General features: G+C 38.8%; 1 protein-coding gene across 10 annotated transcripts in view; it reads left to right on the top strand.

Moving 5' to 3' along the window:
- NCOA2 (nuclear receptor coactivator 2) overlaps positions 1 to 26,355 on the top strand; it is a 284,205-nt gene that overhangs the window by 190,685 nt on the left and 67,165 nt on the right. For all 10 annotated transcript variants that reach the window (XM_045860737.1, XM_045860743.1, XM_045860736.1 and 7 more), the window contains one exon: positions 34 to 206. In XM_045860737.1, coding sequence (XP_045716693.1) covers positions 34 to 206 — 173 coding nt within the window. The remainder of the gene's footprint in view (positions 1 to 33; positions 207 to 26,355) is intronic.

Raw genomic sequence — 26,355 nt, 5'->3', positions numbered from 1 at the left:
AATTCAGAATAAAAACATGTTTCTTCTTTTTAGCCCCAAGAGGAGCACTGAAAAACGCAATCGTGAACAGGAAAACAAATATATTGAAGAACTTGCAGAGCTGATATTTGCAAATTTTAACGATATAGACAACTTTAACTTCAAACCTGACAAATGTGCAATCTTGAAAGAAACTGTGAAGCAAATTCGTCAGATCAAAGAACAAGGTAAGAGGACTGAATTGATATTTTGGAGATTTCAGTTTGTTTCTGTTTTCCATGTGTGAGACGTCCCTTCAGGGTCCCTTTAATCCATTTTTTAGGTTTAAATTATTGATGACTAAATGATGTCACAGTGCAAGATGAATGCAAGTATCATTGCAGGGGGTTATAAATAGGCTTTATATCAAATTCAACAATTCCCTGAAGACAGGAGACTGAGGTACAGCAGGGTGATGTAACTTTTCACCTGGTAGAACTCGATTCGATGCGCATGCTTCTGCCCATCTTGGAATTTCGTAGCTTGCGCAGCCAAATGACTGTCATGATCTGCAAGTGAGGTGCCAGCTGAAGATGGAAACAAGAAGTAAGGAAGTGAACCTCCTCCTGTTCCAGCTCGTCAGCATATTTGATGAAGTCTGAGCCTTGACTGGCCGTGCCACTAGATTAGAATTTCATATCCTGAATGACAAGAGATTTGAAAGCCTCACACCTCTACTCAGAATTCTTTTGTGAAGTTGAAACACAGAACATGACAGCTCTCTTCCTGGGCTTGCTTTTTGAGATTATTTTCTGCCTCCCTTCTTTGATATTTTTGCCTTAAAAAAATAATATTTGAAAAAACACACTGGGACTTTGTGGTGCCAAAATAAATCTGTATTAGGCATGTATGAACAGTGTCTGGGTGCTCAGGGCCAATATATGCTCTTGAAGTATTCACACACTGCTTTCCTTCAGGGCTAGGGAGATTATTATCTCTCGTAATCTGTTTTTGAATTCATCCTCTTAGAGTTCATATTTTTTTTTGTCTACCTTTTATGTAATATTCAAAAGAGGCAGATTTTAGGACAGTAATGTCTTTGTCTATATAGGTATATGAGCCTGAGACTACCTGATCTATTATAAAATCCTAGCTACCTGCTTGTATATTATCATCATAGCCTTTTCCATTTTCATACTATTAAGCTAAACTTTATATAAAACAATTTTACAAACAGTCTGTCTTTTAAGAACTTCTAAGAAATATACACATAGCATACACAACACAGTTTTTGATGTCAGCCCACCCTGAAAATCAGTCTTTAGTTCCTGGCTTTTCCATCAAGATTATATAACATTCACAATTTAAGAAGTTTCTACTGAATGCCTGTCTCAGTCTCCCTTCATCTCTCTCCTCCTTTTCCCTTTGAGATTCATTAATTACCAAAAACTCAGTTAATCTCAATTTTGTATTTTTACTTTTGGGTATCAGCAAATGGGTAAAATAATATTCCTAGAGCTCTTAGTAGAAATAATTGGTTAAAGTTTTCTAGTGGTTTGAAGTTGCTGAATTTCTAGTTGCTGATATCATTGCAGTGGAGAAATCACTGTTTCTTGTTTCAGTTTTCTAAAATTTTGAATGATTCAATTTTATGAACACTGAGAACACTGGAATATCCAATTTTGTGACCATTGCATGTTAGGTAGCACTTTACATTTTAAAACAGTTATACGTACATATATATAGTTTTTTACTATCAAAGTCTTGCACGAGGTTTTAAAGTTTTGCAGAGCCTTGGTAATTCCCCGTTCAAACCATCAAACACGTTTAGATGTGTCATGCTGGGCCTCTGCCATACTTTCACTGTGGGTTTAATCACATGGCTGCATACCACAACCACCCAAGAAGCAGCAACAATAAACACCCTGTCATGTCTTATTCTTCTAATAATGTTCCTGTTAATTTGAAAAATTATATGTTTTGAAAAGAGAAACAGAAACCAAATGAAAAAAACAGATATACTTTTAAGTTTTCAACTTGTCTAGTATTTTCAGAAAATTGCTTGTTTAATAAATTGGCTTTTTAAAAAGAGCAGGACTTTAGAACCAAATGGAACAGAAGGTCGTTTCGAACCAGGGCAGATTATTTTCTTTCTCTGAGACTCAGTTTCCTCATACAAAATGTAGCAATCATAACATCAAGGTTGCGCATGAACACACTCAGCAAGTGCCTGTCACAGTGAATGTTTAGTAAGTATACAATACATATCCTTCCCATTTTGAGCAGAAAGGTGACTTTTTCTTCTTCCTTTATACTAAGATCTTAAGACAGTGAGCCCTTCCTTCAGATGGAAAGGGCAGGAATGGGGAGGTAGTTATGAATGTCCTCCCTTTCAGGGTCATTTGGAACAAGTAAGACTTTTCTAGTGCCAGCGCTTTGCATACCTCTGCATGCCACCCCATCGACACCTCTATGTGGGCCAGTGTGGCTTCTCTCAGCAGTCAATAGCCACCAGGGTTCAAGAACAAGGCATGAGTCCAGCCTGAGCCCTGTGTGCCTGCCCACCCAACTAATCCCCCGTCACTCAGTATAAGTCAAGTCCAACCATGGTCTTTACATTATCCAAACTTAATTTTTATTTTAGTCACAGGTGTCAGCCTGAATAAAATCATAATTGTCCTAGAAGTTAAGCTGGATTGCATGATGCACTACATCAAAGAAAACTCAAGTGGGAGCACCAGGCTCATATTTAGGGAACGTCCTAGTGTCCAAAGCTCAGGCAGGTTAGCCAGGCGTGACGAGCTCTTTCACTCAAGTCTACTCTGTCAACAGCTGCTCCTCAAGTTTCCATATACTTTATAAATAAAGGGAGAGAAGAAAGGGTATTTTTAAATGGCCTAAAGGATGGGAATTTGGAGGAGAGGTGCCAGCCTTTTAAGGAAAGAAGCATTCTCTTGTGTATAGCCTGTGTGAGACATGGGTTTGGTAGCCGCCAAAGAAAGTGTACACAGAGTCAGCACTTGAACCATGCCACCCGCTTTTTGATACTGAAGTCTGATGTTTCATCCTATTTGGGATGATGCTGATAAATGTTTAAAACTTTAGGCTTCTATACCTTGCAAACAGCTGTCAAATAGTAAATTACCTTTTTCCTAATTGGGGGCCTGATGTCACTTCTGTTTGTATAAAAAAATACAAATAATCTACTTTGGTTTACTGTGTTCAATTTCACATTTTTAATCAGGGACCTTAAAAATTTCTATGGCAAATACACAGTGATCCCTGAGCTCTTAAAAAATATAATTGACTCATACAACCTGATTAAAGAATGGTCAGAGCATTGAATAGATACTTCTCCAAAGAGGACATACCAATGGCCAAGGTACATGTAAAGATGCCCAACATCACTAATCATCAGGGAAATGCAAGTGAAACCCACCTCACACCTGTCATGGCTATTATCAAAAAGACAAGAAAGAATAAGTGTTGGAGAAGATGTGGAGAAAAGAGCACCCTTGTGCTGGGATTGTAAATTCATGCAGACACTATGCAAAACAGTATGGACATTCCTCAAAAAAAAAAATAGAATTATCATATGGCCCAGGAATCTCACTTCTGGGTATTTATTACAGAATTATGTTTTTTTAGTAGCCAAGATAATGAAAGCACATTAGGTATCCATTGATAGATGAATAGGTTAGGAAAAGTTGGCGCGCGCACACACACACACACACACACACACACACACGCAGGGATATTAGCAATAAAATATAGTGAAATCGTACTATTTCTGACAACATGGATGGAACTAGAGGGTTTTTATGCTAAATGAAATAAGTCAGAGAAAGTCAAATAACATGATTTCATTCACATGTGGAATCTAATTTTTTTAAATGAATAAACAAAACAGAAACAAACTAAGAGATGCAGAGAACAAACTGATGGTTGCCAAAGGGGGCAGGGTTTGGCATATGGGCAAAAAAGGTGAAGGGGATTAAATACAAACTGCCAGGTACAAGTCAAGGGGATATAATGTACAGCATAGGGAATGCAGTCAGTAATGCTGTCATGACTACATATAGTGACAGATGGTTACTAGGCTTACCAGGGTGATCGCTGAATAGGTCTAATCACCAAGTTGTATACCTGAAACTCATAAAATATGTATGTTGACTATAATTTAAAAGTAAATTTAGAAAAATTAAACATTTAATTTATTTTTAAAAAGTCAAATTGAAGTGTCAAGTTACTGAAACATTCAGGGGAGTTTCATAAATAATGCATTTCTACTACCCTGTTTAAAGTAATATGTCTTCTGTTACCCCAACATAGGCACACCTTTCACTGTTTTTTGTAAAATAATAATTTTAAATAAATGTTATTATTTGAAAAACATTTGCCACTTTTATTTAAAGCCATTTCAGTGCCATATATATGGATATAGGGGTATCAGTTAACAGATAATTGGTTTCAACATTTTATTATTTTTCTAACAGTTTTATGAGTGAATAGCAATAAAAATGAAAATGTGTATTTCCAAACTTGTGTTGGCACAAATTTGTGAATACTTTAGATACTTCATATAAGTGGAATCATGCATTTGCCTTTTTGTGATTGGCTTATTTAACTTAGCATAATGTTTTCAACTTTCATTTATGTTTAGCATTTGACAAGATTTTCTTTTTAAATGCTGAATAATATTCCATTGTTTGTACATTCCACATTTTGTTTATCCACTCCTTCATCAATGGACATGAAGGTAGTTCCTACATGTCGGCTATTGTAAAAAATGCTACAGTGAATGTAGGTACACAAATGTCTCTTTGTGATTTTGTTTTCAGTACTTTTGGATAAATACACCAGAAATAGGATTGCTGTATCATATGGCAGTTCTATTTTTAATTTTTTTAGTTTGAATTTTTTTTCCACTTTGTAAGGAACTGTGTCTGTACTATTTTTACAATCCTAACACAAAGGGTACCCGTTTTTCCACATACTCACCAACACTTGTTACTTTCTGGTGTTTTGATAGTGGCTATCCTGACAGGTGTCAGGTGATATCTCATTACATTTCCCTGATGATTAATGATGTTGAACATCTTTTTCAAGGAGATATCTTGAAAAGAGTATCTAATACTATATGTGGCAGTATTGAATTCCTTCTAAAGTCAGATATCTTAATGTCATGTATTGTTTGATAGTTGAAGGCACCAGTGTGATGCTAAGCTGAAAGTATGGGGAGGAGGTAGGGAGGGGCAGGAAGATCCCTTGAGGCAAATCTGAAGTCAGTAGGAAAATGAGAGTAAGTCACAATGGCATTAAGATCTCCCTTCTAGACATCTGGCCTCATTTCAGCTGTTTCTCAAGCTCCCCTAAAGAATGCTTATTTCCCTGAAGCCCTTTATTACATTAGACTTTGTTATGTAGGTTACAGGGAAGGAAGAAGTACTACCTTCATAGATTGTGCTGGTTATCTGTTTTTCTGTAGTTTGGGGGTGGGCAAATAGAGGCACTCACGTATGTCATTTACCAGTTTTTTCCTCCTCTTATTACTGTGTTGTTCACTCTGAAATGTTTTAGTTTATTTCTTCTTAGAAAATGGTCACCTTTTCCTAATTACTGAGTCATTTATCTCTGATAATAAGTATAGGGGTCAATTTCTGTAAACATCTCATCTCTTCTGTCACCCCTGATGTTTTTAAAGTAATAATAGTCCTGATGTTTTTAAAGTAATAATAGTTCCAGGAAAACAATGATGGTGGTGGTCCTCATCTCAGCGTTGTTGGTAAGCAGTGGGGACCCCTTCGCAGCTTGTGTTTTGCCATGAGTGCAAAGTTCAGTGCAAACTGGCCTTCTGCAGTTTTGGTCCTTATTATAATTGTTAGTTCAGCTTTTACTCTAGACATGGCCTAATCAGCATATCAGATCTTGAATCCTGTTTTGTTTCCTAAGAATGTGACAGTGAAAAATAATTCACAGAATATAAGAATTACAGTTCTGCTTATAGTACTTATTGATTAAAGACTCTGGATACCAATTAACTTTACCCTGAGAATTTATTTTAACTTGACCTTTTTTATTGTGCTAAAATATATATAACATAAAATTTACCATTTCTAAGTGTACAAAGTTTGGTGGCACTAAGTGCCTTCACACTGTTGTACAACTGTCATCACTGTGCATCTCTAGAATTTCTTCATCATTCCGACAAAAACTCTTGATCTATCAAATAATAATCACTCACCTCTTCTCCCCTTGGCCCCTGACAACCACTATTCTACTTTCCGTTTCTATGAATTTGACTGTTTTAAGTACCTCATTGAAGTGGAATCATACAGTATTTGCTTTCTGTGAGTGGCTTATTTTACTTACCACAATGCCCTCAAGGTTCATCCATGATGTAATGTTTATCTGTTATTTCTGTTCTTTTTAAGGCTGAATGGTATTCTATTGCATGTATATTGCCATGCTTTGTTTACTCATTTATCTATCAGTGGACACTTAGGTTGTTTCCACCTTTTGACTATTGTGAATAATGCTGTTATATATACACCAATGATTATTGGTGTACAAATGTCTGTTCAAGTCCTTGCTTCCATCTGGGAGGGATCTGTACCTAGAAGTGGTATTACTGGATCATGTGCTACTTCTGTGTTTAAGTTTTCGAGGATTCATTATACTGTGAAAATGCTATCATGTGACTTTTTAAAATCCTATTTTAAAATATTTTGACAGACTGAAATTTTCTATGGCTTAAAGTAACCCATTTTCTTATTTAGAAATCTTCAATTATTTTGTCTCCAAAGTGGTCTCCATATACCTCCTTTTGTGTTTACCAAGGGACAGATGAAATGTCACAAGAACCTGTGGTGCTTGTCGTCATTATTATCATAGTAATAAGATAGCACAGCAAGTGAAAATTAACCCTCCCAACTCTCAACAGCGAGACATGGTTAGGGGTAGGTAGTGTTGAATCATTTTGTTAGTCAGGAAATGCTGAGTCCTGGGATCCGGTAGCACATAAAGAACGTGCTGCTGCCATTGGGGAGCTTGGAGTTAGTGGTAGGGAAGACAGGCCATGGATGAGTGTATAGGGGAGTAAAATGTATCTGCAGAGTAAGGCTGGTCTGCTCTGTAAAGTGTCTGTTCTTGCCTGGGTTTCATGGAAGGTGCTTATGGTGTTTCAGCTAGAAATGAAAGATAAGCTAGGGCCCATAACATTGAGCTTTAAAAATATTCAATACACACACTAACAGTGGTGCATGCATGCACGTCATAAATGAATATGCATATTTTATATACATTGTACATACATATCAAAAATGCTGATAGAATGAGCTATCAAAGAAAGTTTCTTCTAGAAAACTGTTGCCTAGTTGTCTGTCAGTGGGTGTGATTAGCCTTATAGCTAACAGGAGAGTGAATAGGGGGACATTGGGATGTTGGCTGGGACCAAGAAGGAGCTGAGGTTCTAGAACCATCTGGTGATGGTTTTCTTCTCACCACACTGTTCCATCTTTCCTCTTTCCATTTATTGTTTAATTACTAAAATCTGGCCTGGTCGCCTTCTCGTCACTGACCTTGTTCCATGGAATACCTGCAGTGACTTCCTCTTGACCACCCTGGCAGGCCCTCTTCCTCCTCCTCAACCTGCTTACCTTCTCTGGTAGCTCTGAACTGTTGACCAGTCTTCCTCAAAACACTTTTGCTTTTGGTCAGTACACTATTCATGCTCATTCATTGCCTTCTCTCCTCATGTACTCTGAGCCTTCTTTTTGTCTCCACCTACATTCCTTCCTTAATTGGTTTTAACTCTTTCAACCTTCAGCTGTCACATCTGTTTTCATTACTGTGGACAGTAAGCCCCTGCCCTTGACCTTTCCACCTTTTTATTGCACAGATCCTCAGCAAGGACCTTCACCAGTTACCACTCCCCTGAGTTTGCAATTTAGAGTTTGCTCCCCATCCAGTTTTCCAGCTACCTGTTAGGTATCTCCACAGGGTTTCCCTTCTCTCAAACTGAACTTTTTTCTGCTCTCCCTCCTTAAACAGTGGTTAGTCCTGTTTTCTGTACTCAGTCTGTGCACATCACCATGACCTTGCCTAGGCTGGAAGCCTCAGTCCCACATACACCAACCTTCCTCTGCTCCTCTTCAACATGTTCAGCCAACCAGTCAGCTCTGTCATTTCCTCGCCATGTTCTGTGGTACCTCCCACCCCTTTTTCCCATCCTTATTCCTAGCATCCTGATTTAAGTGATCTTTCTCCCCTTAAATCATCTGTGCTTATCTACCTTCTATAGCCCATCCCCATTGCTACAAACATTAATTTCCTGAAAATGTATTAGATATGTAACTGCTGTTCTCAGAACTCTCACTGAGGGTCTCCTGCCTCCAGACTAAATTAAAATGTCTTCACAGGGCATTCGGGGCCCTCCCCCATCTGGTTTCAGCATATTTTGGGGGGTTGTCTCCTGCTTCTGTGTGTCTAGTCATTCTATTAGGCAAAACTGGAAGCTTTAATTACTCTTAACCTATAGCTGCAAAGCTTTTGTGTCATTGTTAAATAAAATGTATATTTCATTTTGGTTTGTAATAGAATAGTTTAAATGTTTATAAAAAACCTTTTTACTAACATATAAACTCTGGTGGAAGAACCATAGCTTAATGATTTTTATATTTCTTCCTTAATGTCTTGCACACATGAGATACTTATAAGTTCATATAAATAATGGACAAAACTAAGGATGTAAAGGAAATATGAAAGCAACAAAGATAATAGTGTTTTTAAGGTTTGAATAGAATAATGGGGATAAAAGATAGAAGGCATTTAAGAACCATCATTAACTACTATGTCATATTGAAATAGCACCACATGAAATAAATTGCAATGGTAGAGTCTGGAAATAACCAAGGACAATGCCATAATTATACTTAAACATGATGATTTCTCATTAATTCACACTTATATTCGGGACACTTTTACCAGATGCTCTGTAGATGCCACATTGTGAGTCATCAGAGACATGCAGAGAAGCAAAACTGTCCCCACCATCCAGGGACTCATAATAAAGAAATCATTAAAACCTTTTACAATTGCTTGTCCTCAGCATACATATATCCTGCTCCTTGATTTGGGAGCTCTCATCATAGGGAAGCCTGTGGCTGTCCAGCTTGGCCTGTGCCTTCATTTCATACATGATAAAGCTGGTATTTAGATGATATAGATATAAAGCAAACTGGGATAGCAGAGGAAGTAGGAAATAAAACATTTTTCTGCCTCCAAGAATATATTGAAGTCTATCATCTTGATAATGTTTAGATAGATAAAGTCTGATATTAAGAATCAGGATTCCTTGTATCCAAAGCTACTGTATTTTTTAGCAATGCTAAAAGAATATCATAAAAATATATCCATACATAATGTTTTCAGCTGCCTTCTTATCCCTTGCATCTTATTCTGTTCTTTGCTCCATTCCTGCATTTCCTTTGAGTGCAGGCTCCTTCGGGGTTGATACTACTGCCTTTTTCTCAGGTAAGGAAACTGATATGCAGAAACAGTAGTACGGCTTAAACTAGTAAGCCTCAAACTAGAATTCAGACCCCAGTATGCCGGTGATTCTGAGTCCATTGATTTTTCCACTGTGTTCCATGACCTACCTCTGAGGATGTTGGTCATGTCTTCAAATTTGCCTTTGTTTATTATGAGAGAAAACGTTGATCTACAGAGAAATTCCAAAAGCAACACACTCAAAACCAAAAGAAAGATTTATAATAATTACTGGGGTAGTTTTTTTTTTTAAATCCTCGCCCAAGGACATGCTTATTGATTTTAGAGAGAGGAGAAGGGAGGGAGAGAGGGGAAGAGAGAGAGAGACATAGAAACATAGAGACATAGGCATTGATTGGTTGCCTCTCACAAATGCCCCAACCGGAGACCAAACCCACAACCGGGGCATGTGCCCTGACTGGGAATCAAACCTGCAGCCTTTCAGATTATGGGACAATGCTCCAACCAACTGAGCTACACTGTCTGGGGCCATTAGGGGTAGTTTTAATGTATATTATTCACAGAAGAGATTTTGATGATTTGGGATTTGATGTGATTTCGTTAAGTATCTTAAATCTTGTGGAGACTATAGTCAAGAGCTGTGAAACAAATAGCTGCCTGTCCCCCAGGTTCCTGTGTGTCATGCACACCTATGCATTTCTAGCCCAGCTGTTTTAATTACTGATGAACATCTCCCAATATTGTCTTTTTATTGTCTTCTTCTAGTTATCTCAGTATCAAAGGATGAAAAGAAAAAGATACTAGGGTGTTGCTGAGCAGTGAAAAAATTCCTCATACACATGAAAACCTAAATATTGTTGCTCTGGATTCAGAGCATTCACATTTTTCTGTAAGCCAGATGAGTGACCTAAAAAAGTGAAGGATGTAAGTTGTGAACTGGTATTGTATAGTTGCAGCGCAGGTTACTACTAAGCCAGTGAAGCTCCCGAGTCAGCACCTGTAACTTGCACTGCCCCTTGTGAGTGCTGGCAGTCACAGAATGGTCTAGATAGGGAGGCTGCCTTTTGATCAGGAAGTATTTCATAAGCATTTCAGATAATTACCTAAAGAAATCTCAGAAGAAGAAAATTTAATCCCCCTTAAAGTTCTAGAGTTTTGCTTCTGTTTCTTTTCTCATTCTATATCAATAAGAGCGAGAATTACACTTCATTTTGTATTTTCAAAGAGTGTCCCCTCTCTCTGATTATGTAAACTTCAGGCCCTACATACATAGATCCCTTCTTATACACTGACTGGGAAAGATGGATACACACACCAGGACAAAGCAGAAGGGTCAGTTTCCATAGTAGAGCTTACTCCTTGAGTGCTTACATTTACCTACATCACTTCATTTCACCCTTGCAGCAGCCCTGCAGGGCAGGTTCAGTTATTGACTCCATTTTACAGTTGAGGAACCTCCGGATTAAGTGACTCATCTAGAATCACACCTCGAGAAGGTGGTGGAACTCAACAATTCAAATCCAGATCACCTAGCTCCAAGCCAGTGTCCCCAGCTGTTTACTCTTACTCAGTCTGCCATTTGGGAGGAGCTGTTCCTCAAGAATGGGGTGAGCAGGTGTACAAGCCCAGTTTAAGAACACAGACACAGTGGTTGAAGTACCAGGAAGAATATTTCTTTGCAAATCCCTATTTCAGAGGATAATGTACGCTTTTCAAGACAGCTCAGCTTTTCCTGTCAGGAAAAAGAAATGATAAAATATCTCGAGAAAATAGAAAGTTGCTGTCTGGGCCAAAAAGGCGTCTTGGTGTTTAGCCAGCACCCTGGATCCCAAGCTTGTTTCAGAACACTGGTTTTGTACACTGGTGTGAGCAGAGAGGACGTGTTCTGTGAGAGTGAATATGTCGTCATGCTATCTATCTGTCCATCCTGTTGGGCAATGTAACACCCACATAAACAATGGTTCTGGCCTGGTGAAGGTGTTCTCTCTGATTTCAGGAAATATATCGGGGCAAAAGAGACTTCACCAACAATCCCTGTGACCATCCCCGTGTTTTTTGTAGATCAGAAGTCAAGGACAGGGGTGGCATCTGAGTGCCGTGTTTCACACAACAGTATTGAACCTATGTAGTGTGTGTTCTAACCTGTGTTCTGAAAAGGAAATATGGAAAATGGAATTTTGGAAAATGGATATATTGCATCGCACATACTTAAACTTAAAATGTTAGATTTCCATGGCTGTTGGAAAGGGCACTTTTGCATTATTTTTCTCATTTCTGTCATTTTGACCAAAAGAAAAGCTGAATTCAACATGATCACATAGGAAAAAATATATTGATTGCACCTAGCCAAGAAAAATTGCTTGTTGAAATAGACTTAAATTCTGACTTTACAGTGTGAGAGCCTTGGTTACCTGTAATAGATTTGGAGTCCTTTTGGGCCCACCAATTTTGAGAATAAGGTATTTTGTCTTATGGAAGAAAAGTAAAGTGAAAGAAATAATGTGAATACTCAGCGTGGTGCTGCTTTTCACACCTTCCGTCCTGAAGTGCCTTTTCATGCCTATTAAGGCCAAATGAGGGACATTACAGGATTCCCTGGCCATTTTGGGGACCAGTATCTTTTCGACAGAGTGCTAAGCCCCACTTAAGCCTGTCCACATAAGGTAGGCATATGCATACCCTGATTCTGTAAGATTCCAAATGTTATATTTGTTTTATTACAGCTGATATGGGGGGAAAGGAAAGGGAGAAAAAGCAAGCTCTATTGGAATTGACATAATTATTCTTTACCATCCCTAAATTAAACTCACCTTCTTCAATGCTTTTTTTTATTTTGGTAGACTGTCTTCAATTTGCAGATTATGTCAGATTAGAAAAAAAATAACATATAGTACACTTTATTTGGAATATTGTTAGAGAACTGAAATTGCCCAAGGTGAAAGAAGCTAATTGTTTTTTGTCTCTTTGACTAGATGGATGTATATCTAGTGTGATTAAATTAACTACTGCCATGCTTTTGTAAGAAAGAAGCACAGAGAACCTTTAGCTTTAAAAAACATTTTTTCCCTGAGATTTATTTGTAAGTTAACTGTTTGAAATGGGGGATATTTTCCATCAAAACAGTGCAATTTTGATAATTAGATCCCTGGACTGGATCCACAAGCTATTTGTAATCGATAATGCTCCTAACTAGAATAGTTCTTTTTTTTTTTTTAAGATTTATTTATTTTTAGAGAGGGAAGGGAGAGAGAGAAAGAGAGAAACATCAATGTGCGGTTGCTAGGGGTCATGGCCTGCAACCCAGGCAAGTACCCTGACTGGGAATCGAACCTGTGACACTTTGGTTAGAATAGTTCTTAATACGAGGGGTATGTACAGCTGTGTTTCAAAAATATGACGAAGCTATAGTGATAAATAAGGTACCAATTTTTTTAGAAGTGTTACTAAATATATTATAAACTTTGCTTTCTGTTATATGTTATTTTAGGTATAGATACTGTTCTCTGAGGCCCCATGGACTTTACTGATATTGAAAGGAGCCCTCTTAACCTAAAAGGTGGAAACCACTAACCGAGTTGCTTACAGGGTGAAGGGTGTTGTAGAAGCTCATCAATCAGCACATCCGTGTATATTTCCTGGAAAGCTCTGTTCTGGATTTCCCAGAGAGGCCTGGGGCATGGGTTCCTCTTCCTTCCTTCCTGTCCTGGACCCTTCCCCCTCCTGGCCTCCACCTGCCAAGCAACACAGTCAAGACTCTTAGGACAGGAGCAGACTTCCGGGAGGAAGGCCTGTAGGTGATGGGGAAGTTCAGGCATGGTGCATGAGAGTCTGGAAGCCAGGTGTTACTCTGGTCTGTGGCTGGCAGAATAAGCCTCAGACTCTGGGCCAAGGTTGTCTTTCTTTTTCTTCATTGTTCACCTGTTGCCCGTTCCACTGTCTTCCTTTAACCACTCCCTTTATTTCTACTGGGATTTTTCTTCTCCCTGGTCCATGGCAGCACAGAATTCAGACTTTTAGGTGCAGTTCTTGTCTCCAAAGGAAACATTTAATTCTGGATTATTTAGTCTGTGACATGGATAAAATAAAAATAACAGAAAAATCACAAATTTTCAGGAAGTCTTTAAAACTCATAATAAATTGGGTTCCAGATGTTTTTAGAAATATAAATGAGCCCAATCTCAATCTTTGTTTATATTCCCAATTTTATCTTCAGTCTTTAGAAACGCCTGAATTTATCTCTCTCGACCCCACAGGAGGTACTTGTGGGTTCCCCTCACTTCCATTCATGTCCTCCTTGTATCTGTCTGTCTGTCTGTCTCCACTCTCTCTCCTTTTCTCTCTTTCCTCAGATTCTGTTGAAAGAGACAAAGACCAGGTAGATCAATAGTGGATCTTCAGTTACCTGACGAATAGAATGGCTCATCTGTATTTTGGAGGAGATATTCTAATGGACATGAGGCCATCTGTGCAGTTGGAGATATGGGTAGGAATCTCCTCTGTCTCTCTTGACTGGCCTTATGTCTGTGCCAAAGTGCAGGTACATGACCTGACTAACTAGGTGGACATTTAAGTTTTTAGTTCCTATTTAGTAACTTCAAAGCAATAGCAATTTTACCTTTGATATCCATCTTCTCGGTCCCATAATTTGCAGTACTCAGAATTATAAAAATATACTCACTGCCTGTTCTTTGCCTGTAGTACACAATAAAGCTGTATTTTAAAATTATAAACCGTTTACTTTTTTCCAAATTGACCCTTGCGGTAAGAGAATGGTAGGTGGTCATTAATGAACCTGAAAGATTATGGATGCAGTATCAGGATTTGTAAAGACCTGCAATATTAAATATTCTTACGCAGGGTCATAGCAAAGCTCTGGAAATTTTTCAATTTTTCTCAATTTTTCCTGTCAGGTGCACCCCTTAGCTCCCTTACCTAGGATATCCTCCCAAAAGTAATCCATACCCCTCCCCAGGTTTTGTCTTTCACAATATGGTCACTTTGAATGTTCATCTTTCCAAATTTCTTTGATGTTCCTTCTTATAAGTTGATTATGATACTTCTCTATAATTCTTTTCTATGTACTAATCTGTTGAGCCCCTTGGTTCCTTTCCACATACTATACTAAAAACTCCTCTTTAGAGGTTTTAAAATTGAGCTCCTGATTTTTATATTAGGATAACTGAGAGAAAAGATCTACACACTTGTGTGTTAGCTCTGCTCCTGACTCAGGAACTCATACTTAGAAAGGACAGATACATAGCACACCTTGTAGATACCCTTGTGGTCACGTGGTTCTTCTCGTTTAAGTTCACCAGTGCATTTAACTCTGAAAAGTTGACAAATTATTTTTATTCCTGGAGAGAGTACGCTTTCAGCCTGAATTTGAGACCTGTAAGTGTGATTCCCTGGCAATTGGGTTTATCCTCAGAGGGTAATATAAAAGATCATTAACCTTCACGTTTTTATTTTCTAAAATTCTTTTGAGCTGCTACACTTCAGAGAACTAATTAAGCCCTGTTAGTGTCCTGAGGAGCATGCATTGTTCCTGGTGTTTTGATGGAAGTGTATTTTGAGTTAAGTAATCAGCTCTTGCCATGTTCAGTCTCTGATGAAAGCGTTTCTAGTGGGGTCTTAGATAATTAGAGTCTCCATTCAGCATCTGGATCACTGTTGTTTCCTGAAGTTAACTCTCCAAATAAGCTCAGTCTACCAGCTAGATAAATTTAAAACTTTATATTTACAAATTCATAAATTTTGTTTGTCCTTTATTGCATAAATCCACATCATTTTCAAAGATAATCCACTAATCCCGTGTTAGTACTTGATAGAGTATTTTCACCATATTCTACAGGGTGAGGCTTGTCTTTTTTATCTTTGCATCCTTACCATCTTATATCATGTTTATGTTCCCTTTAAAAACATAAAATACTACTTTTTTGAGAGTAATTACAAATGAAAACTAGGTAGGAAGTTCCCTTGTCATATCTGTGTGCTGGATGCTGGTCCTTCCCAGCCTGCCCCACCACTTGAGGACTTCTTTCCATTGTGTCCTCCAGAGTGCGGGTCATTTCAGCTCACTTCTGTGGAGCCTCTCCTTGGGTCAGAAGCTTCAGCAGAGGATGAAAATGCAAAGATGAAAAGTACAGTTTCTACCTTAAGGACTTGATAGTGTTGAGGGAATCCTGAGGCAATTCAGATGGAATCCACTGGTTTCCCTATGATGTAGTGAGTATTATTAGAGCAGTGTTGTGGAGGGGCAGAGGGTTCAAAGATTGGCCCCCCTCAGATTCCAGGAAGATTCCCTAGAAGGAACCAAAAAGGCCCCAGTCACTGCCAGTAAAGGTAGTGACATCCAAGAAGCCAGTGATGTCACCTCAGCCTAGCCTGCCGTTGTGGAGACACCCCAGTGGAAGCAGACTTCCATGCACTGTGTTCCCTGCTTGGACTGGTGCCCACAGGGGGACGAGAAGCAAGTATTTCCCATCTAGGAGACAGACGTTGTTGCCCCTCCTCCAGAAAATGCATCATTATTTTAGTATTTAAAAAAGAAATGAATTTACATTTGGTAAAGTGCTGATGGTTTTCCCAATGAGAGTTAAAATTTCTGTTTTCACTGTTACCATTGATAACTGAAGAAAAGAAATTTTATTACTGTATGACTGGCTTTGACTTTTAAAAAATGAAAATTTATTGGTAGATAAACCATGGAAATGATATGAAATTAAATTCATTAATAGCAGTCTCTCACGATAACTTCAACAAAATATCCTCTTATAAATTTCTGGTTCAGTTGGTTTTATCACAATGGATGTAATTGTAATTTTCTTTTAGTAGATTCTTGTCTTGTTCTATTTATTTTCATTGTGACTTAGCCTTACAAAGTCTGTCCATTCTACTTTTTAAATATGAATGATTTCACAGCTTTCTTTGTTGCACAATTATTTATTTTTTATTATATTTTGTTGATTATGCTATTACAGTTGTCCCAATTGGTCCCCCTTTGGCCCCCTCCCCCCTCCTACTCCCTCAGGCAATCCCCACACCATTGTTCATGTCCAGGAGTCATGCCTACAAGTTCTTTGGCTACTCCATTTCCTATGCTATACTTTACATCTCCATGGCTATTCTCTAACTACTTATTTGTACTTCTTAATCCCCTCACCTCTTCACCCATTCCTCCATATCCGTCTCCAGTCTGGGATATAAAACAGTCTGAGATGGCTGCTACTTGTGCTGGGATTGGAGATTCCCAAGAGAAGCCAAACAGTGAATCTAGGCTGGCTGCTGCTAGTGCTGGGCCTTGGGCCACTTAGCAAGAGGTACGGGGGCTGGGGGCTCTCTGAGGCTGGCTGTTGCTTGTTTGATAGGATTTAGGAAGTTGTGAAGCATGAGCCCAAGACCAGCCATTCATTTGGAAAAGTCATGGTTAATAGGTCGGGTAGAACAGAGCCTCAGAGGATCTCCAGGGCAGGGCAAACGGTGTTAGCCAAGTTGATACAGTCTCAGATATGGCACCTGGCCTTCTGGCTCTGTGGGAAGTGGGCTCAGAAAAGGGACAGTGGCCTCTGCCCACCTTTCTGTCTGAGAGTAAACTGACCTCAAGCTGCTACCCCAGTGCTGGACCTCAGAGAGAGTGAATCTGAGTAAGTCCATGTGTGGGTTCTTCAAGGGGAACTGCTTGGGACTCCAGCATTGTCTTCCACCAACTCAATCCCTGCTCATTTTTGCAGCCAGAAATTATGGGAACTTATCTTCCTGCCATTGGAATCCCGAGCTGGGGGTCTGGTGTGGGGCTGATACTCCTCACCCCCAAGGTATCCCTCCCGAATTTTTATCTACCACACGTGGATGTGGGAGCAACCTGTTCTGCTTCTCTGCCCCTCCTAGCGTCTGTATGTGGTTTCTTTAATTCCGTGGTTGTCAGACTTCATTCAACTCAATTTCTGATGGTTCTGAGTGATGGTGGTTCTATATTTTGGTTGTAGTTTTGATGTGGTTGTGCGAGGAGGTGAGATGTGTTTTCCTATGCCACTCTTTTGACAGGAAGCCCTTTGTCGTGTAATTATTTATATTAAATTACTTAAAATACCTGTTATTTATAATTTGTGAACAGGTTTATTGGATTCTTTGTAAGACTGCTTGTAATTATAAATGTAGAATAATAATATTATTTAGCACCTTTCTTCTGTGGTGCTCAGAGTGCTTCACATGCATTATCTTATTAAGCCTCCTGACATCCCTGGGAGGCAGGGGCATTTTGCAAGCGATTATGGATTGCTTTGCTGAATCAGCACAGTCATACAGCATTATGATAAGCCTGGAAAAGATTGAGGTCATGTACTAACTTGCTCTCAGGAAACTCTATACGCAGCCAAATATTTTCCTTGGCAACACAGAGCTAGTAACTGCCACTATTCTGGTGTCTGGAAAGCCACTGTCCATTGATGCAATAAAAAATAACAAAGAGTACATTTTGAGAAAGCAAATCCAAGACAGTACATTTGAGAGACAGGTGAATTACATATGGCGTGAGTAACAGCAGCATCTTCTAGTTCAGGCTTTATGTCTACAGGGGAAAGGCTACCTCTGCTCTTGTTATGCCTCTTAAAACTGGACCTGCCCAGCTGTCATATCTGTCATCTCCAGCCACTTTATCTGCCTCACCTCTGAGCAATCACCTGGCAGGCAGAATTCCAAAAACAGGTTTCTGGAATTCAAACCAACCATCTGTGATAAAGCTAAACCTGTTTCAAAAAGGCCTTGGGTAGAAGTTTCCTGAAGTCTTGATGACAGCATAATACTAAGTCATCTAGCATTTGGAAGCTTCAGTAAGGTGATTAAAATTGAAAATAGGAAGAATAAATTTTATGAATATTTTATTTCATTATTTGAAGGGTTGTAGAATGGCAGGGAAACATCTCTTATGGCTACTGTATGTAAAACAAAACTAACTTAAGCTAATTTAAGCCAGTTAATTTCACAGGGAGTAACTCAGTTACTATTATGTCTTTTTCATACTTATAATTAGATAGTTAATTTTGATAATAGTCTTTGGCCTATGTGGATGATCATAATTAATGTCCTGAGTATTTTTCTTTTCAATTTATCCATCGGCTAGCTGTGGCACACACTGTCTGCCTGTCTTTCAGTTGTGGCTTAAACTTTTTCATAACCTTTACTGGAGGAAAAAAGTTAGATTTTAAATAAAAATTTCATGCAAGTGGATTTGACTATTTAAGTAGTCTTTGTATTTGAGCACACATAACATATAAAATCCAGGAGAATTAAAATTACTAGAGGTGTCACGATATTTTTCTCCTAACCTTACAAAACTCACTGGAGAATTGCAGGACCATATATAGAGAAAGGATAGCATCCTGTTGTAGAAAAAATAGTCAAGTTATCAAATGTGGAGGTCTTTCTAAGTGCTGTTCTTTGTTAATTTCACTTTGAAGGTCATCTCTTGCCCACACATTTGCTGGGCTTGGAAATGAGCTGGCCATGTAGTTTCTAAGGCCCTCACTTCGTTGGGCTCCTGCTACCTGTACAGGCCTGTATGTCAGTTCCTGAGCGAAGCTGACCCTGGTTTTCTTTTCATTGCCTGCTTTAAATCGTGTGCATGGTTGGTTCTGATGCACTGCCACTCCTGCTTAGGTTAGACAGATTTTATGCCGTCAGGTATTAACACATTGTATGTGGGAAACGTATTTATACGTTTTACATTGACTGGTAGTAGAGCGCGGCGCGATAAAAACTACCCGCAAACAATGTGTTAAAGGGGCACTTTAAACTTTAAAGATGTATTTAAATCTATTCCTAGTATTGTTTTGAAACATAGTAACTATTGAATGGACATTTGACAGGAACTCTTTTTCCAGAATGTCTTTTGAATTTAAGGATACTGTGATAATTATAAAGGAACTTACTGGTAATATTTTAGAAAGTTAGGAAAACCTACTTTGGGATTATTTCCCAAATGCCTCCTAATCTTTCTTTTCTTTTCACCCAAACTTACTCTAAATAGTAATCATTCTTTGCAGTCAGACAAAATTTGGGAATGTGTTTTGAAATCTATAAATACAAATCAGGTATACTTTGCTTTTAAAAAATTCTGTGGAGGCACATATTATTTGGCCTTCAAAACAAGTCAGATCCTTTATTTTACCACACTTTATTTCACATTGACACTTTAGGATACCATCCTAAGATGATAGCTATTTCCTGTAAGAGGGCCTTGATTATCTTAGCGCACAAGATAATCATCCATAACAGCTCTGCCCCTCTCTGCACCTTGCCTGACATGGTCAGCCCTGAGGGCTGCTGTCTTGGTGCAGCCTAAGTTCATAAAGACCAGGGGCGTTTTGACATTAGTTGGTAGGGACAGGTACCCCCACTTCTCTGTGTAAAAATATGAATTTAAATCAAAACCATTTCAAGCATTTGAATAGATTAAACTTCTGTTTCTGTATGATATAAAAATGATACTTTGTATAGTTGTTCCCACAAAGGTTCTGTTTTGGAGAATATAGATCTTCTGACGGTGAAGTTCTTCTAGACCCAGGATTATACACTTTTCTCTCCTTCCTTTTCCTGAAGCTAGATTTCTCTGAGAAAAATATATAAATTTTTTTTAGGTTTTATATTTATGTTGAGTGTATTTATTTAACTATTAAGTGGCCTTATTCCCACACATAGTTTCTAATAGGTTTAATAAAACTAAAACTTTTTTTTGACCACTCGGACCATAAACAAACATACAGATAAGGACTAACCAAAGAACCAATAATGGTGGTTTCAGGGTCACAAGAAAGAGTACACTTTGCCTGTAGAATTGCTCCAAGTGCCAGAAATGGGCTTAAGACTAGACCTACACTTAATAGTCACTTCTTTTTGTTCCTGGACATTCACGTAGGAATTACCTGGTTTTTATTTATGCCTTAGTAATAAACTTGCTGAATTGATCTAGAAAAACATCATTTTTAGCTAATAGATATTTTTGCCTATAGGAGATTCGGATGGTTGCAGATTATAGGAATTTTTGGAGCCTTCCTCTGGAAGTGGGCCCCATATGCGCCGTAACCCTGGGAGTGAGTGCTACATGCCTTGGGCACTGACTGCCCTTAAGTTTCATTCACTTCCTTTGTTCTCAGGAATGCTAAAGCTTTGACCCCTTGATAGTATGCCCTTCCTTCAGTCCCATTCCTCTCCCTGCCCTCTTCCCCGACCCCTCACCCCAGCTTTCTGTGGTTGACAAGAGCCCTGGTACTACTTAATTTATGCAAAGTTCTCACGTTGTTATTGATGCTTTGCTTTCCCTACTAAGATGATATGATTTAGCATAATTTAATGTTTCAGATCTCTAAATTGTATGATTCTGTGTTCTATTATTGGCTATTTGCAGCAGGTAAGTTAAATTGGGAACACCTGCTTTTTAAAAAGCCTGCATGTGAGGGTCTCCCATGATTGCTCAAGCAAAGGCTACAAGTGAGAGAACTGGGAATAGATGGTAGTAGGCAGAATGAAATGGGGACTCTGGCCTCCCTGCGGTATTATTAGTCACAGTGGTGGGGGGTGGCAGGGAAGAAAAGTGTCTGTGCAGGCAGCTCTAGGAATCTGTTCAGGAGGCACAGGCATCAAGTCCTATCTGTAGAGAAACCTAGAAGGAAAACATATTCAGATGGGAGAAAAACATGAGGTGAGAAAAACCAGTAGGTCTCACAAGTGGAACATAAAGTGAACCCAGAAGCAAGCTGCATGTCTGTGGAAAGGGTGTGGGAGCACGGAGGACTGACTCCTGGGCATGGACAGATAGCTCCAAAGGGCAAATGAAGGCCAGGTCCAAGAGTGGTTTTCAGTCCTCTGGGATGCATCCCTTGAATATCCACTGCGAAGGTAAAGTGGGGACTTGAGATTAAAACCTTGGGAATCCTCCAAAGGCAGTGGGGATTCATGGTCAGGTCAGCCCTACTTCCTTTCCTTCTTCCGCATCCCCATCCCTTTTTCTCCTGGGCTCTACTGGACATCTCTGTGGTGGTAAGCTTTATGTTAGTCACTGGGCGCATGGAGCTGAGTAAGACAAGAGCCTTGACAGCCTCTGTGGGCATTTCTGCCCTTCCACTGGCTTAATCTCGCTTTCTAGAAGGCTCTCCCCACTCAGTTAGGACCTTACCTTTAGAAGCTGGGGCTGCTCCCAGCCTGCAGTGTGGAGGAACAAAAAATCTCATGATTTTTATACTGGGTCCCCAGGCAAATGGGAGGTTTGTAAAACTCTTCCTTGGTTGGTTGATGTTTTTAAGAGCTAAGAGTGGCTGGGAAAATCCCAGAGTCAGATAAAAACTCTCATGATGCCCAAACTGGTTTTTTTATGAAGCAGAATGTAATTTCCTAGATGATAATCTGGATTAATAAAGGTCTGTTTCTGTTTTTCTTTATCTCTCAGGTGTAGAAACAGCATTGGTGACTTTCTCCCCAAATGCTGTCCCCATTGGCCTGATCACCGTAGGAATTATCCTGATGTCCTTAGCACATAATCTAATCTTTTTTCTCATCCCTTTTCTAACTTTGATTCCAACAGTCTTAAAATAAACCTCCATTGTGTTAAGTATATAGGAAAGCACTTCAGAACATGTTTCTCTAAAGAGGCATTGGTGATTTTTAGGTCCTGGCCGTACTGAATTGCAGCTCCAGCTATGGAACTGTACAGCATTAAACATTGACCCACTATGCTCCAGTGAATAAAAAGACCTCTCTTGTAGCCAAGGAGCCAGCAATGCAGTGAGAGGGACAGATGTGAAAACAGATCAGTCATTTCATAACACTATGGTGCATGTACTGTTGCGGCGGGAACAGGTGCTGGCCATTGCAGGAACAAGAGAGACACCTGACTCGATTGTAATGAGCCTCTGGAACAATGTGGAGTCTTCAAAAATGATGGGTGGAAGAGTGTCTGGGCAAATGGTACAGCCGAAGAAGATGCTTGGGGTGTAAGGTAGGAACACGGGGAGACGACGTTTGCTGTGCCAATGCACAAAAGAATGATTTGGGAGATACCATATTTACACTGCTTAGATCCAAGTCTTAGAAACACCTTTTTATAGGATTTCCAAATTTTAACCTATTTGTCCGAATCTTCATTAAGTGTTCCATGGTGTAATTTTGTTGTTCTTACTTGAATTATGTATTTGAAGGAGATAAAACATTTTTTATAGTTTGGGTTTTTGATAGGCTGCTCTGAAATATTCTGAATTAGTGCTGAATTAGAACTCCACCTCACTTCTCATTTCTTTCACACCAGTTGATTTTTATTTTTTATTTTTATATTTCTACTACCTTTACCTAGTCTCAGTCTCAGCTTTTAGCCCTCTAAATAAATTGTGATCCCTCCATTTCTTCATGCGGGTAACTCCTAAAGCCTTAGATAGCAGAGCACAGTGAAGTAGAGTTAACTCTAAATAAGCAGTTTTCATCTTTTATTTTGCCCTCATCTCTCAATATTCTATTGCTGGAAGACTCAAGTAGAGACACGCCATTACCACACTGGGAACGAATGAATGCTGTCATAAGTTCGATGGCATATACTTGTCACCTTCAGTTGACTAATTTGCAGCACTTCTGGATTTAAAACAGGGTTCCTTCACCGTCTGTGTGGTGTAGTGTATGTTTGATTTTTTTTCCTTCTGTGATCTATCTTTAAATTTAAGCTCCTACAGCAAAGGCATATTTAGATTATGTAAAAGAAAGAGGTTCTGGCTTACTTCATAACACTAGCCATTATTTTACCTATCAGTGCATTCAGTATTGATAGTAATATGTGAAGTGGGGTACTTACAAATAATGACAGAGGTTCTTATAAAGAAAAGCATTTTCTAGCCACTTACACCAGAGTCTGTTCTGGTTACTCCTTTGCTCTTGATAAGTGTAGTATTACATTCATTTTACAAGTAGGGCCTGCACACTTCAAACTTGTGGTGTGGCTGACTGTTGATTCAGTGTAAGTGACCGTGCTTCATTCACCACTGATGAAAACGAAACCAAGCATGTTGCTCTCTCAGAAGTCGAGATGGGGTGGGGCAGGGGGTGCTTTTGCTGCATGGAGGTAGCCTTGAAATTGGTTCATTTTGCAGTTTCTTCATACTGAAGGGAAACAAGTTCAATGTTAGAAAGAGAGGGAAACAACTTGGGGTTTAGGTTCCTCCCACCACTAAAGAAAGTGCAGCTGCGCGTTTTTAATATGCACGGCAGGAGATTTCAGCAGCCTGATGATATATAGTGCATTAATGTTGAAAAGATAAACACATTTGGAGAGCACAGGAAGGGCCTTGTGTTTTTATGTTAGCAGAATGCTTCCTAATGAATAAGAATGCGCTGCTGGCTTCACAGAGCCATATGGCAGCTTTTCTAATTTTAGTTGGGTGCAGATGCATAATTCTCTGGTTTTACCTTCTAGAACCTTTGAGATGCTGCACAACTTTTCCTGTAGTATTTAAACTACACTGCTTGGCCAGAAACTGCCTGTCATTGTTTCAGTGACTTCTTTCTTCCGCATGGGTCTCACCACTGTCAGGTTTGACAGTCACTTCACCTGGAATCACCCAGGCCCTAAATGCAAGAAAAGATGAAAATTGTGAATGTAGTCCCATTAGAGTCCTAAAATTTGTTGTTGAGGTGATTAGACTTGTGTTTGACGTCAGTCTAGTGAAAAATTGATAGATTTCTTGGTGAGTGATTTTACTCATTTCGAAGCAGTGAAATTAATTATAAAACCTGCATAAAGTATCAGATTTCCATTTTTGTCAAAGACTCTATACTTTAAATAATGCTGCTTCAGTAATAGCAACTCTCCTCATGCTTGACCAAACCTAAAAATAACTTTAAACTCCTAACATGTCAGGGACATTTAAACAAGGGCAATGCTGAAATTTTTCTGTAAACGTGTGAATACCTTGTGGATTATCTTTCAGTTGATATATTTTTAATAATTGCTACTTGCTTGAGTTACAAATTTTAAAAGGTAGGCTAATTTCCACAAGTTTTCCACAGCCCTTTGAGATGATTTAAAAAGAAAATCAAGAACAAAATAGTTAAGCCTCTTCCATAAAGGCCGCATTGCCCTGTCCCTCTAACAGACATTCAGTGGCATTTTGGGTTTTCCAGTACTGCTTCTGGTGTGAAAACAGTTGTGTGGCTGTCCCCTGAGCCACCACTGCCATAGCTGTGAGGAGCCTGGACTCTGTTTTGGTCAATGTTTTGTGGGAGTGACCTTTGAGTGTATGTTTTCAGTGCAGTTTCCTAATAAACAAATAGACAAGACTTCCTAACATTACAAGATTCAATAAGTTATCAAAAATCAATAAACAGTGTTTTAGAAGAACGTGTGAAGATCTTTTTAAAAAAACACCACTTCATAATTTTAAAATAGCTAATTGCACTTTTTTAAAGATAACAATTTTTTTTGCCTTCTTATTTGTTGCTGTTCTCACCAGTAAGCTTAAATTTTACTTTCAAATGTTTGCCTGTAGCTGCTGATGATAAAGAGCAATTTCATCCAGCTGCTTCAAAAATACCACTTTTCTTTGTATTTTAAAATCATTTCTATTTCTAGAGATCAAATGCTTCGCTTTTCACCTTTTCCTTTTGTTCTGAGGAAAACACAAATAATAATTACTTATAAAGAAAAGTGTATGGACTATAACATTAGTGATTTTTCTCCCCTTTGTGGTATGACTCATCTTAACACGATCCCTGAAGAGATGGGGTTCTGTTCGTTGCTTTGAAGCTGGAAATGTAATTAATTGGTATTGGATTTCTGGAGTGCAGGCAAATGTCGGAGGGCATCGGCTGGGATTGCTGTCCAAGCAGCCACCCAGGAGAAAAGGAGGGGACGCTCTGAGAAAGATTATAGAGGCATCCGGGCTGGTCTCTCTAATCAGGGCTTTGCATTTGTAAAACTGTGCTAGTAAAAAGATCATAGCTATTTTATGATATTTTTTATCTTTTGAAGAGTGAGGAAGAAAGATAGAATTATTTTCATTGTTATTCTCTTAGGTCATATTCTTTATCTAAAAAGAATAGTGGTGAAAGTACAGAAGGAAAAAATGGAAGTCAAGGCACAGAGGAGACATCTTTTTAGAGGCTCTAAAAATGACATTTTATCATCTCTCTCTCTCCAGTGTGAGTGTTCCATCTGCAATAATGAGATTCCCTAAGGTTTTGATGTTAGGAAACTCTGGGGCAATCCTTTTACAGATGAGTTTACTGAAGGATATATTTATAACAGAATATGGTTTTATGGTTAGTGGATGCAAAATATAGAAAAGTAAATATAATTTGTGACTGCTGAGAAAACTGCCTAAATTAAAAATATTAAATAATGTGTTTTAGTATAGTAATGTTCTGCTTACAGAAGTATAAATATATCTAAGGATTTAAGCTTATTTATATCTGGTACATAAAAATAGTATACTCTTAACTGAAATGCTCTGTCAAGGTACCAGTATAAGGGAGGGGTGTTAGGGGACTGGGAGAAAGAGGTGAAGGGGTTAAGAAGTATCAATTGGTAGTTACAAAATAGTCACAGGATGTAAAGTACAGAGTAGGGAATGTAGTCAATAATATTACAATACCTATGTATAGTGCCAGGTGGGTACTGGAAATACTGTGGAAAGAACACTTTGTAAAGTATATGATTATCTAACCCAGTGTGCTGTACACTTGAAACTAATACAAAATAATGTTGAAGGTAAACCATAATTGAAAAATTTTAATTTAAAAAAAGATACCCTGGTTGGTGTGCCTCGGTTGGGCATCATCCTGCAAACCGAAAGGTCACAGGTTTGATTCCTAGCCAGGACACACGCCTGGGTTGCAGGTTCAGTCACCAGTTGGTGC

Source organism: Phyllostomus hastatus, unplaced genomic scaffold, assembly GCF_019186645.2.
Source record: "Phyllostomus hastatus isolate PE091 unplaced genomic scaffold, TTU_PhHast_1.1 phas_scaffold_21, whole genome shotgun sequence".
Lineage (NCBI taxonomy): Eukaryota > Metazoa > Chordata > Mammalia > Chiroptera > Phyllostomidae > Phyllostomus > Phyllostomus hastatus.
The sequence above is the reverse complement of the archived record's forward strand: the minus strand, read 5'-3'. Positions and strand labels throughout refer to the sequence as shown.